We start from the raw sequence: 15043 nt of genomic DNA on the forward strand, positions 1-15043 counted from the left end.
GAATTTGGTTATGAGATCTAGAGTGGTGCTGGCCCTCTCCATTCTCATGTAGGTCCAGGTTGGCCTGGTTAAGCCTGGCAACCTGTACCTGGTTTCCCCTCTGATCCTGATCTTCAGGCTCTTCTACATCAGAGCCTTCCTCTTCCTCTTCCTCCTCCTCTTCTTCTGGAAGATTCTCATTCTCAGGGGAGTTTATCCCTTCACCTGATTCTAAGGGAGCCTGACTCACCTTATCTAGGTCATCCTTTTCTAGGAGAGCTATTAGGGAAGGAATGGTAGGGCCTCTGCCCTTTTTTAGCCCCCTGGCTGTGCACAAGGCACTCAGGTCTTTGTGGCTAAGGTTGTCATATCTGGATGTTGTCCCTATAGGATCAACTTCTACAGGAGCAGAGCCTGAGGGTCTACCTGTATCAGACATGACTGCTAGTGAGGTGTAAGTGGTGCACTTACCTACACTAAGTGGTTTCCTACTGTACCTTGCTAGTTAGTTGTAGTCAGGGTGTGCTACTCCCTTTAATCTACAACTACTAAGTTCAGTAGAACTTAATATGCTAAGCTTTTGATTTATATGTACCTAGAGGTACTTGATGTGATCTTTCAATTTGATAAAGATTGCAATGGTAAAACAAACAGCAAGCTCAAATCCGCACCGCTGCACACCAATGTGAGAAGTTGGCCTGATATGTAGTGTTTCCAATTCTGGAACCACTGGGTATCAGTCCAAACAAACCCCAAAGATGTCAGGTTGTAAGTCAACCTTGTAGACAAGCTATCCTAATGGTAGCATGGACTAAGCAGCCTTAAAGGCTTAACTTAAGAGGTCGTGTTAAGCGAGCTTGTTTTACCACATACAATCCTGTAATCAAATGAAAGGACACCACACAAGTATATATTGTAAAAATATATGTATTTATTTCTAAATTACTCCCCAGTACTCTTTATGAGGAAAGGGGCACAAGCGTTAAATCAAAAGCACTGTTAAACATATAAAGTTGGCACAATTATGGCTGAGGGCGGGGGGCCACTCAGACCATATACTAAAAAAATGGTATAAGTAACACTTATCGAACAATGGTTAGGCCTAGGGCCTAGAGATTCGCTGGGAGCAGTCAGGACAAGCAATGAAGAAGTCGGGAGTAGCCCACAGGAGACGGGTGCAGCACGGAAAGTGCGGCGCGCACCAATGTAAAGTCAATGGTGCGTAAAAGTTAGTTAAAGTGAATTAAATGATACTTCCGCTGAACCTAGGAACACAAAACTTTAGACACAGACCCTAGAGGTGTGTACCAGTGTAAGGACACCGGCGTTGCAAAGTTACCTCACCCACGGGCCGCGGGTGCACAGGGTCGAAGTGGCGTCGGGTTCTGTCACGCAGGTTCTTGGTGCTTGGAGCTGTTGCAGCTGCAGGCGCTGTGAAGCAGAAGTGTCCGGTGCGATCCAAGGGTGGATCGAAGTAGAAAAGTACCTGAAAGCAGAGGGGACAGAGTCTGGGTCACTCAGCAGTGACCAGGGTGGAACCAGGACGGAACCAGGCAATGTCGGGCGCAATCAGGCGGTTGTCGATAGGCTTCTCTCCGCTGTCACGTGGGCTCTGGGGCATCTGCGACGTCCAGGAGCAGGTCACGATCTGTCCCACGTAGGCTCTCGCCGTCAGCACCGTCGGCTTCAAGATTGCAGCAAACAGCACTTGGCAAAAGCAATCCACGCAGAACCGGGAGATTGCTTATCACTCGAACCAGGAGGGTCAGAGTGGGTGCTCCTTTTCACAGGAGCTGGTGCAGATCTGGAGCAACCAGAAAAGCAAGTCGGATTTCAAGTTTCGTCGGCACAGGGGCCACAAGCCAGCTGGCAAGTGACCGGGCCAACGCGTCGAGCACACACAGGCAGAAGGGCCCCACGCAGCACTCGTCGAGTGTGGAGGGGTGAGCTTTGGTGCAAGTGGAGCTCGGGGCTGGGGCTTCTCAAACCCCGGTGTACAGCTTCGAGGGTCACTCGTGGGCTGCACGGTCAGCGTCTCGTGGCCTTTTCAAGATGGCGTGCCCCACGCTTCCGGTCGCCTCCACGGGTCTCAGCTCTGCAGGGACTGTGGATCGGGCAGGTAGAAGGCAGGCAAGCTTGATCTCGTCGATCTCTGTCGCTCGAGTTCCGGCGGGAACTGCAACAAAGCAAGGGTCGAGGGCTGGATGGTGCCTGTTTGCACAGGGTGGTCACTCCTTGACCACAAGGGAGATTCTTCAGTCTTCTCACGTCGTGTAGAAAGTCGAAGGGTCCAGATTTCGTTTCTTATGTTTCTTCAGGATGATCTGAGTTGCATTGGCACTGCTCCCCCTCTTATTCCAATCTGAGGGGTGGATCTCCTGCTAGGTCCCTCCCCTATGGGTGGGACCAGGAAGGGGGGTGGTTACACCCCCTTTCCTTTGTCCAGGTCTCACTGGAGCTGGGGCTGGGCTGCCCCAGAACCGGTTTGACCGAATTATGCAAGGGGAAGCCTTGTGCTCCCCAGGCACTGTCTGGTTTCTTTCAAACCTCCCTGCTACAATCCACTATCTCCTGTCTGGGGTGGTGTCACACCTCCCTGTGACAGGAAAGCCTTTGTCCAGGCCTCCTCTGCTGAGTTTCGGTCAGCAGCAGGAGGTCAGACATGTGTCTGTGGCAGAAGCATCCATTTTGTGGATCTGAGGCTCTTTTAAAAATCAACCGCGTTTTAGCAAAAGTAACATGTCGTCCCCTCTAGAGGGGTGGAATGCTACCCCCGTCGCCAGGACTGGCGAGGGGGTAGTATTCCAATTCGTATGACACCTTACACGACATGTTTTGATAAAGCCAAACCAAAGTTAACATATAACCGCGAGGATTATAATGCACTTAATAGTATATGGTTTGGCATTATCCTGGAACAGCTAAGGGAATTGGTCCCGACAGCTGCAGACAGGCTCAGCTCATGCTAGAGCACCATCTCACATTAAACCACGCACTCTGCCTTCAGGATTGTTAAGGCCTGCCATAGGAGTGGCTCACAGGTCTATATGTGTCCAGATAGGTTTAGATATAGGCATACTATATCTAAGCAAGGGGTGATTACACCACCTTGCCCCAGCTGAGTGATCAGCCAGTTGTGTCAATTTTAGATAGCCAGCCAGGGGTGGCAAAAGATATGCTGCAGCCCCTGGTAGGCCTTGGATGCACCTATGCCCTGGGCACCTATAGTGCTCTGTACAGGGGCTGATAAGGTGACCCAAGCCAATCTAGTTATGCACCTAGGGTACATGGAATCCATTTTACAGAGAGAGCAGATAGCCTGGGGCCCTGATTAGCAGGGAACCAGGCCAACTAAGTCGAAAACCAGCTAAACACAAGGCAAAAAATCTGGGGTAACCATAGTCAGGTAGCCACCTTCCTACAGCTTTGTTTTGGCCTTTCTGTCTCTCTGGTTCCCAAAACCCTCCTAGTAGCGGTCGGGTGGGGGCTGGCCTGCAGAAATTTGCCAGGGCTGCTTTCAGTTTCCAGTCCGGCCCTGGGCTGGACTCGCGCTACTTCCGCTGAAACAACTTGTGTTTTTTAAAGCAGCGTGGCGACACGGAACACGGGTGCCTGCTCTCAATCACTTTAAGCCGGCATTAACTCGTGTCTGTTTCAACCTTCAAGTTAAATGGATTTAGAAATGATTAGCGTATTAAGTCATGTGAATTACAGGTAGCACTTAATCCTGTACTAATGAGCTGCAGTGTACAACAGCACATCTGTGTTACATCATCTGTACTAGAGCGACCTGACAGGTTGTTTTCAAAAGCCTGTTTTATTATTAATAACACCACTGCCAATACCACCACCACTACCATTACCACCAATTCCACCACACCGCCAATACCACCACCAACACACCAACCGCCGCCAACAAATACTACTACAACCACCACCAATACCACTACCACCACCACCAATACTACCACAACTACCACCAATACCACCACCACCAATACTACCAGCAATACCACCATCACCAATACAACCACCACCACCAATAAAACCACCAGCAATACCACCACCACCAATACCACCACCAATGCCTATACCACCACCAATACCACTTCCACCACTAATACCACCACCACCAATATCACTAATACCACCACCAATTCCACCACCCTACCAATACCACCAATACCAAAACCACCACCAATATCACCACCACTAATACCACCACCACCAATACCAATAATACCACTACCAATACCACAACCCATCACCACCATAGCCATCAATACCACCACCACCAATACCACAAACCACCGCCACCAGTATCACCACCACCACCACCACCACCATGAATACCACCACCACCACCACCAAAACTACCACCACTACAAAAACCACCACCACCAATACCATCACCACCACCTCCACCAATATCACCACCACAAATCCAATAAATGAAATAACACCACCACCAATGCCAATAGCACCACCTATACCAATACTATCACCACCAATATCACCGCCACTAATACCACCAATAGCAATACCACCACCACCAATACCACAACTACCACCACCACCAATACAACCATCAATACCACCACCACCACCACCAATACCAACACCACCACCAGTACCAATACCAATACCACCACCAATCCTAATACCACCACCAAAACCACCACCACCACGTGGGACGTGGGTCCCTTTCTCACTTTGCCACTGGATTCAAGTTAATCTGGCTGATGAGGGCTGTTACCCAGAAACCGGTCCCAGGATGCCTATTTCTGGTCCAGGGAGGACCTAGCTGGCAGTTCAGGTTGGACTGTTCCTATGAGGCACAGGGTCAAGACTGATTTGTATAATGCGGTGTCCAAACTGGGGTGGCGAAGTGAGCTAAAGAATGATGATAGATTCAACCCAGATCTGTGAGTGGGAGTGAGTGTTTGAGAAGTGTCAGCACTCAGTCCCTCATCTCCTTGTGTTTGGTAATTAATGTTGGTCATCATCCCCCATCCCTTGTAAAAAATGTAAAAATCCTAGTAGTGAATCTATTGTGTTATAAATAGGGGACTGTTGTGGTAATGGAGTACCTATACATGGAAATGGAGGAGGGCTAAATCGAATTGGAATAGTAGCTTTATCCTGTTTCATTGTTTTGTTGCAAGAACAGGAATATCTATTGTCTCTTGAAAAGAGAATTGTCTTTTTGCTGGTTGTATATGTAGTTGAGCGGGCCTGGTGAAGGTTTTTCCTGTAACAGGGTAAATCATTAAGTATTTTTGCAGAGAAAAAAAGTTGCTGATGTAATTTCTCGTTTACTAGCTGTACAGTCTCTGGAGGATGCGCATCTATTTGTTTTTCCGGCTCCAATCCAAGTTTATCTCTAGCAAGTTTCGGTGCAGAGTGCTTTGGTTCTGATGCCTTCTTTTTTGATGTGTAGTCTGGTCGATTTTTCGGGTATGAAGATTTCGGTTCCGAAGATGTGGCAACACCTGCTTTTAATTGTCCTAGTGTAGAAAGTTGAGTTTATTCTGATGTGGTTTGTTTCGGATTGAAGACTTCTGTTTTAGGACGTTTTATTCGGAGCAGAGCCAAGGCCTGACAGTTCTGTTAATCAACCAGTCGGTGCCAACAATGGCCCGAAGACAGTGCTGGCCCAAAAGCAGACATCTGGAGTGTTGGTTGTTTTGGTGGAGTGTGACGGGGCAATTTATTCACGGTTTGGTGCCCTGATGTGATGATATCTTGGTCTGGCTACGAGTCGGAGGTCTGTTCGGAAGAGAAGGTACTGTAATCTACAACCGACAGTTGTGCCTCTATTTCTGTTTCCGGTTCTTCCAAACAGAAAATGTCCGGTGTGTCTTTACTGCTGCGTCAAGACATTTGCAGTCTTCTGGCTTTGCGATCCATTAAAGTTTTCTTTCATCGGAATGACCTGCAGACGTCACAATTTTCTTCTTGGTGATCAGGAGATAAGAAGGAATTGTGTAAATCTATGTGTGGGAAATTTTGTGTGACTAGAAGGACAAAATTCAAAGTGTGCATTCCATCACCTTTTGGTCGTTTTGTGAGAAGAAATGTATAAGAGAATTTCCGTCCCGAAGGGCGTGATCGAATTGAATCCCGCAGACGAACTTGACGCAAGTTTGATATTTGTAAACTAGTAATACAAAAGGTATTAGAAAAAATCATAATGATGGTGTCAACCGGAGCAGAGGATCACACGACCTTACCAGATGGCGGGAAAAAAAAAATCTAACAATGAAGGCGATGACCATGCACACTACAAGCAAGGGGAGGAGCCACTATACTACAATAGACTTCTTCAAAGAAAAACAACTTGCACACTTCTGAGCCCAACACTAGATGGCGAACTGATGCTATTATACATGTGTATCTACAGCCACACATGTCATTATATATATATATATATATATATATATATATATATATATATATATATATATATATATATATATATATATATATATATATATATATAGATAGAGAGAGAGAGAGAGAGAGAGAGAGAGAGAGAGAGAGAGAGAGAAACTTGTTTCAACACAAAAATGGATAGGAGGCCTTATCACATACTCCACTACAGAAGGGGCTTTTCAAATTTGCTAAAAATCACTGGTAACAACACAAAGCATTTTCAGGAGTCTTGTTCTTTTAGTGAACAGATGCCACAGGCCAGCATCTCACTGTCCAGTGCACTTTACCATCTGACACTTTTATGGGCAGATCAATATCTTGGCCACAGTTTTATAAACATATATCCAAGGGCATGGTTAAGGTTCATGACATTTGCAAACAATTGATCCTAGATAGGAACACAAAAAATTGTTACGGGTATGGTATTTTGATAATTGACTGCATTTTGAAAGCATTTCTACAATTACATAAAAAAATTGCCCTGTCTCATGTTCGTTAAAGCTAGGTGAGGGACGCATATTAGTCATTCTAAAAATTGGGTTGTGGTTCTAGGAGGTTGAGAAGCACTGCACTAGAGAGAGGAGTCAGAGGAAGAGAGTGGGAGGAGGATGAAAACAAATGAGAGAGGCATGGCCTCGATGAGGGCATCTGAAAAAGATATAGATAATGGTGGTTTCTCACCACCATCGGTAGCTTGGAGTTGTGGGCGATCTGTGTCCATGATGGTAGCAGCGGGAAACCACATGCCTCCGACGGGAGTGGCAGGAGTTACTTGCGTCACAGGGAAGTTTACAACTGCCTCTGTGGAACTTTGCCACTGGTTTGGCTTTAGCCTACAGTATCTCTACAGTATCTTATTTTGGACAGCTAGGTCAAGAAGAGGAAGTACTAGCCAAAGGATAGCCACCAATTTTTGTTCTCAATTTAGAAGACATGGCCAGCTAGGAGTCCTGGAATACTGCAGCCACACCTAGGATGGAAATCAGCCATTTGGCCATGACCATTCAAGTATTATATTACTGCAGCATCTTATTCACTGAGGGATAAAACAAATACTTTCCAGAAAACAGAAAATCAATTACCTTGTCCTAGGCCTTCTAATTGTAGTCCAAAAACTCTAATGTCATGTAAATGAAAGGAGATTTGGGTAGGACGTTTCTCTATTAAAATAGACTGTACCTCACAAGTATATTGTTAGCATCAGCCTCTCCGAGCAGAACGCCATCAGGCTGGACAACAAAGAAGATCTGGTAGAAGTGAAGAAAGGATATGGAGTGAGTCATATACTGACTGAGATAGCATCTGGCATTTTACTTTGCTCTCAAAGCATCAGAAAAAGGTTCTGACATCGGGAAGGATGGCAAATAGACAAAGCCACTACTAGGATAGACCCATTTCTGCTTGCCTGGGTTAGGCTTACTTTCCAGATGGTCTAAATGGCTAGAGTACTGAAAGGCATACTTCACAGAAGAAACCCTGCTGGACAAGTATGGGCTAGAAGATAGTGGTCTGGTGCCTCGTTATGGGGGGAAAGGGAAACATGCCAGAATCTGCTATGGAAGAGATTAAGGCAGGTTCAGGTACTCTTCAGTCCATGTATACGCATACGAAAGCCTGAGGGGCCTACCAAGGTGGGTAGCCAGTGATGTAGTATCAATCAATCAATCAAAATGTACTTATATAGTACAGCCTATCATCTGTGACGGTATCCAGGTGCTGGGCTGCTGGGTAGGGTCGAAGAGCCAGGGCTTCAGTCCCTTCTTGAAGTCTGCCAGTGAAGGAACTGTTCGAGGGTGGAGGGGGAGAGCATTCTAGGACTTGGTGGCGAGGTGGGAGAAGGATCGACTTTGGGTGGGGAAGCGGCAGATGCGTAATTTCTAGGTGAGGTCACTGTGGGCGGAAATTCAGGTTTGAGGTTTCTGTGTGGTTAGTCGATCTATGTGGTTGGTGGAAGTTCTGGCAGTGGGTCATGTTTACCGGTGTTTGGTTGTGGAGGGCCGTGTAGGTGTGGGTCAGGAGCCTGAAGTGGCATCTCTTCTGGATGGGGAGCCAGAGGAGGTCTCAATTGCTGGATGATGTTGGTCCTTTTAGACAGGTGGAGCACCAGTCTGGTGCTGCATTGTGGATCGTCTAAAGTCTACTCAAGAGTTTGCTAGTTGTGCCTGCATAGAGTGAGTTGCCATAGTCCAGGTGGCTGGTGATGAGGGCCTGCATCACTGTTTTACTGGTTCTAGTGAGAAGCCAACTGCAGATTTGGTGAAGCATACGCAGTGAGGAGACGGCGTTGACTTGTTGCTGTATGGAGAGTTTGCTGTCTAGGATGATGCCAAGGTTGCGGGCGTGGTCTTTCAGGGTAGGGGTGGGTACGAGTTCCAATGGACACAAGGAATCGTCCGAGAGGGATGTGTAGCTGCCGAAACTCAGCACTTCAGTTTTGTACATGTTGATCTACAGGCAGCAGTCTTTGATCCAGGCAGAGGCATTCTTCATGCAGTCGTGAAAGTTGTTTTTTGTCATGGTGGGGTAAGTTGAGATTGAGAGGACGAGCTGGGAGTCGACGGCGTAGGAGATATTACTGATGTTGAGGGTTCTGACTATGTTTACTAGTGGCGTCATGTAAATGTTGAAGAGGATAGTAGTGATGGATGAGCCTTGCGGGACGCAGCAGATGGTGTGTTAAGTGTGTGGGGGGAGATGGTGACGAAGGCAGCAGAGAGGTCGCAAAGGATGTGGGCGGCTGATTCCTCTCAGTTGAGATGGGGAATATGTCTATCACAACGATCAAGGCTGTCTCGGTGCTGTGCTCGGCTCTGATTACAGATTGGAAGGGATCTAGAAGACTGTGTATGGCCTTCCTCAGGGAAACGGGAGCAGCAAGATGTGGAGATTGTCCTGAAGGTTGTTGTGGTCTGCAGAGGGATACTTGAGGAGGGGTCCGACCTCTGCGTGCTTCCAGGCATCGGTAAAGGTGGCTATGATGATATAGGCATTGAGGATGATGGAGAGCTGGTGGCCTAATCTTGTCGCTTTAGTGAGAGTTAGAGGCGGCAGACCCGTAAGCAGAGGAAAGCCCGGGACCAGGGTTCGATTCCCGACGCGGCAGGGTCGTGGACCAGGGTCAGCGGGCTCGATAATTCTCGCCTCGGTGCCTACTCCAGTCAGGGACCACACTCGGCAACTCTGGGCATTAACTTGCCTCATCTTCACAACGGCCCCCCCAGACCGCCGGGGATGCTTGGTCGCGCCTTAGAGATACCCATTAGGGACCATCTCTCAGGGTGAGCCAGGACGGGTTACCAGCGGTCGAAGCGCGGAGATACTCCTCCGGGAGTCGATCCTAGCGCTATATAAACCCACAATTAAATTAAATTAAATATCAGTACACCATGGTGCCTGTGCTCCTTCATAACTAGCTGAGAGTGAAGGATATGCAGAAACACTAATATACACCAAAGGTACCAGAGGGTCTGAGGTAAGAATGCCCACATACAAGAAACCAAACCTGGACTCACCCTTACAACCAAGTAGTGACACAGAGAGCTCTCCGTGGATGAGGACAAGTACCCATCAGTCACCATTCGGATCCGCCCTTCATCATTTGGGATTTTTATCCGTACCACCCGTCAGAGATTAATCGGTACTCTCCTAGGAGGTCAACCCGGTGGTAGGGGGTAGCCTCACTAGAATAAGAGGACGACAGTGTGGTGTACCACTCGATGTAAGTGAGTGGTAAACAAGATGGGACTGGGGTGTGTAGTGCACAAGAAGATGTGAGGGAACAAAAAAACCAAAGGGAGTGGATTAAAATTGGTTAAGGCTAAGCACCCAACAATGATTTTATTCCAATTGTGCTTACCGTACCAATGTTAAAAGCAATACGCCTGCTGACTGACCAATTATGTGGACAGTCTCAGGACAGTGTGGTCGACTAGTTTCAGCAATTCAGCGACTTATTTTGTCAATTGCTTTCTTCAGGACCGATAATACCAATAAAAGCTACTACACCATGTGAAAGAAAGTAACACCCTGAGAACACACAACAAGTGCAGATAGTCACCTGGACGTTCTGGGTGTCCTTACAGTCTGTGCAGAAAACTGTAGGAGGTGGATGAGAGAAAAGGTTTACAAGTAGAAATGGGCCAAATAGTCTAACCATCAATATATGCTTTGGACTAGAACATAACAGTATGTTGTTAAAAAGCACTACCTTAGCGCAAACTAAATACAAAGACATTTGGATAAAAAGTTTTTAAATGCCAAAGGTTGATAAACTCTTACCTAGACATGTAAGGTAAGATGGCCTCACCCCACCTGGCTGTGGCTCAGGGGAAGAATGAAGCACCGCTCTAGGAAACATGTGGGACACACATTAATACATCAATTGCACGGAATAAAAACAAAGACAAAGTAGCCCCTATGCTTTAAATAGGCAAACAAAACATGGTCAACTAGACCAGTTACAGTGATTAAATGGTAAAGGGCACTGCAGGGCACTGTTATAAACCCACTAGCAAACACGCGAGAATCCTCCTTACCTAACCGTCGGTACTCCTGGCCGGCGTCCTGGCCATCTGGGGAGGTACCGACCATTGGCGAGGAGATGTTATTATACTCGATCGTGATTGGGATAGAGGTCACGTGGGGTAACGCACTCGCGTATGGCTGACAGCGTTAGAGCAGCGTCATACGACAGATGCGTTGCCGAGTAAGCTTCGTAAACAAGAAGGCTGGAGGGAGCTCTAACTCGTAACCGCGTTGCTATTGGGTGCGCGGTGATGTGACGCGTGAGCCTCGCGTCTCTCTCGCGTATTCCGATTGGATGACAGCTCGGCCCATCTAGGCTGTCACGTGATATCTGTGATGTCGTCATTAAGTCCCTCTTTGTGTGTCTTCAATTTCAGGACCCATCTCTGCTCTTTTTTCAGCAGATAATTGGCTCTTTTTTCCACATATCTGTGATTATAGATATGTGGGCATGACAACTAGGAAGGTCCGCACACGGATATCAGAGCATAAGAGTACGATCCGTTGTGCCAGACAAGCCACCAAGCTAACTGCCCACTTCCTAGAAGCGAAACACCAAGCCACAGAATTTCTATGGACTGTCCTTGAACAGCCGTTCATTCCTGCACACACCACAGATGTGGCCAATTATCTGCTGAAAAAAGAGCAGAGATGGGTCCTGAAATTGAAGACACACAAAGAGGGACTTAATGACGACATCCCGTGGTCCTCTCTGTGAACTGTTGCCTTTCTAGGTCGCTTACATCCATATTAGTATGAACAGGCTATAGGAATACCATTAGTGAGAAATACTATCCTATCACTATTGAGCCTTGATGAGATGGGCATTAGTTTAGTCTCTATAGGTTTAAGGCATAGAGTGCTATGAGACCATCAGCGCCTACTGTTTAATCTCATTTGTCTTTATTTGATATGCTGCAGCCCGCTTATTCTGTGCTATTTTTACCATCAATGCAAATGAATTACATCAACCTTTCGTGTGCATGTTCAGCACGCGTTTATTCCTTGTCTAAAAACAGTTGTTGTTGTTTACCCCTCTCTGTTATCCCCGTTTCCGTGGTGACAGTAGGCAGATCCGGAACGAGCGCCTTACATGACTCCTGATGGTAATATGGACCATGTTCTGGGAGCCAGTAGCGTTACAGATAGGTGCACTATACCAATGTTACCATGTTAGGTTGGCGAGCCCAATGGTTGATTGGAACCACCAACCCCAAATAGGAGTTGGGCTTGATCCCAAAAATGAAATAATGTCATCAGAGCAACACAAGATTTTACAAGATGGTATTAGATGGGCCTCCAGTTCAGCGTCAGAAAGCACCCTCTGTGGAGTCTGACAACCTGATCTGGTGGAATGAGTCATCATAGACCAGAGGAAAGAGAACAGGCACACCCTGGCTAGCATACAGAGAAGGGTTATAATACTTGCTGCATTTGGCCCTTTAGGGTGCAAGACCCTGTCTGAAGACATGCTTTATACTAGACTCCGGTTCGGTGCTCATGTACTTACCTTCTGACACTTCACAAAAGAATAATAATATACATATGTGATTCTGGGTCTCCTTTGATTTCTTTTTGAGAAATTGTCCAGATGGTTTTCACACACATTCAACAGCACAGATATGTACTGGGCACATATTACAAACCATTTGTCAGACTAAACACGTTTGAACCTTGATCCTTCTGGCCTGGACTGCCTGACTCAAAGGAAGGAAAGAATAATCAAAACAACAAGAATGAAAATGAGGTTGAAAGTCTACAAGGTGGAACTGATGACCACAATAAAAGGTTCAGTCCGCACTAGTTTACATAAAAAAGGGACAGATGCACAAAAGACGGGGGCATCCCACATATATGCCAGACCTGGCTGTTCGAATTAGAAATGGAACGGAACCAAAAATGTAGGTGAATTTTGTTAACGTAGGATAGCATAGAGGTAAGGTGTATCCTGCTCAACGTCTTCAAAGACTAACATGGAAAGCTCACTCACCTCAGATTTTGCTTTCAGTAAAGCTTTTTCCAACTTCTGGACAGTCAACTGAAATGGACGAGAAGCCGTGCCACCTATCTGTGTAAAAACAGAAGCACTCTGCATAAATACAACACTTTGTTGTAACAAGTAATGGCTCAGCAAAGATTACAGTTCAAGTTCAAAGACTGACATTGTTAGAGCAGGTTGATGAGGTAAAAGTGTGTTTAGACAGATATGAAAAGGTAACTTACTGCAAAAATGGCTCCAATGTATCAGTATGACAGACAAATAGGCATAACTGCTGCTTTATATGGAGAGCATTGACAATGTATGACCCCCTGGTGCAGCTTTTGTATTGTTCTCTACATTAAAGGGTCCTGAAATAGTGGCACTACCGGAGCTGAATGTTTTTTGTTTATCCATATTATTGAAGCAATGAGACCTTTCAAAAACACCCACATACTGCCCTCTCCCATTGCCTGTTTTTACCCAGGAAATAGAAATTTAAGGTTCTAAGTAACTCAATAACACTTGCAACCTAACCACCATCAGTGTGCTACATGCACGACGAGTGAGTTCTAGGACACAGAGACCTGTATCGACTGTGAACTAATCTGAGCTTACCAATACTGTCCCTAAAAGAAGAAAATGTACTTTGGAGTTAATTAGTCTAGTATTAGTAAATTACATAATATTAATAAAATGACAAGTTCAAACAAGCTAGCGGGTTAAGGCTCAATTACTCTTTTCAACATTAACTAGCATTCTTCACCCACCATGAATCGAACGAGTCCCTGCAAAGTTTTTATGTTATGTTAATTTGTAGACGGCAGAAAGCACTGCACGTCCATGGCAGGTGTGTGGGTCACCACTTGGGTTAGTTGGAGTTAGTGCCAGGTCTTCAGCTTCTCACAGGCAGGATGAGCCATGGATGCAGTGCGATGTAGGAGAAAGAGCAGCCTTCTGCTCTCATTTTGCAGATGCAGGGAGTGTGTGAGAGTGAGGTGGAGCGTAGATGTCTGGTTGTTGTTCAGGTATTCTGGTCGAGTATTGTGCAAGGCTTTGTACATTTAGGAGGAATTTGAATTGGCTGAGCTTGCGAATTGGAAGCCAATAGCATTCTTGAGGTGGGCTGTGATGTGGGTGCGATGTGGGAAGTTAAGTAAAAGTAAAAGTCTAGCTGCGTGTTCTGGATGGTCTGGAATCTGTGTAGGAGCGGTCTGAGGATTCCGGCGCAGAGTGTTACTGTAGTCTAGCCAGTGGTGAGAAGTGCTCGCGTGACAATTCATTAGTGTTCTGTGGCAGCCAGAAGTATCTCTAACCACTGATAAAAAACATAAGTAGGGGCTGAAACGTGCATCATGATTAAAGGCATCTCTTATTGGGTAAATACCTACTCAAATCCACACAGCCTGAGTATGCTAGTCCAATGAGGAGTTTGAAATATAGACTTTTCAGAGAGCCCCTTCAATAAACTAATGGATGGAATCATTTCTGCCCTTTGTAGCCGGTATGTTAACCGGCTGGAGGGGATTTTGCCTTCTCCTGGCCTGCGCTTAAAAGAACAGAAGATTCCTGTTACCTCTTTGGTGGCTGTGCTGTTCTGACCGCAATAAATGGGGCACAGGTCGTACCTTGCTATCTAAATGCACATAAACCAGCTTGACGTTACTGTAGAGGAAGATGCTTTGTGTGATCCCGCCATAGAAGGGAGTGGCTATCAGCACAGCATCTAAAACACAACACAAGAAAGAAAGATCATTGTAAAGACCAAAACAAGTAGACACTGGTGGCAGAATAATATATTTCACATTTCTTTTCATACAGATTATGTGTGAAGATGTCCAGAGAAAATGGTCTATGATCTTTCATAGGAAATCCCCCAACCCGCAAGTGAATGCTAATGCAGTAGGAAGCCTCAGTGATACTATGGCCAACAGTTTTACTGTTATAGTAACCAGTACAGCTTTGCTACGTTCTAAACCCAGAGGTTTATGTCAAATACTCATGCAAGTGTTCACTGTCTGATAAAAACCACTCATCAAATGCAATCTGTGTTTCATCAAAATCTGCAGATAGCTCTAGCAATCTAAAACCACTATTGCTTCAACAGACATCTTCAATAAACTTCTG

The 15043-nt window shown here is 46.1% G+C and overlaps 1 protein-coding gene across 2 annotated transcripts in view; it reads right to left on the reverse strand.

The window, feature by feature from the left end:
* The window catches only part of LOC147659414 (1-aminocyclopropane-1-carboxylate synthase-like protein 1), a 210216-nt gene that overhangs the window by 91037 nt on the left and 104136 nt on the right, over positions 1-15043 (reverse strand). For both annotated transcript variants that reach the window (XM_086951760.1, XM_086951759.1), the window contains 2 exons: positions 14545-14642; positions 12929-13006 (listed from right to left, as the gene is read on the reverse strand). In XM_086951760.1, coding sequence (XP_086807886.1) covers positions 12929-13006; positions 14545-14642 — 176 coding nt within the window. The remainder of the gene's footprint in view (positions 1-12928; positions 13007-14544; positions 14643-15043) is intronic.

The sequence above is a fragment of the Lissotriton vulgaris genome, unplaced genomic scaffold (assembly GCF_964263255.1).
Source record: "Lissotriton vulgaris unplaced genomic scaffold, aLisVul1.2 SCAFFOLD_461, whole genome shotgun sequence".
Lineage (NCBI taxonomy): Eukaryota > Metazoa > Chordata > Amphibia > Caudata > Salamandridae > Lissotriton > Lissotriton vulgaris.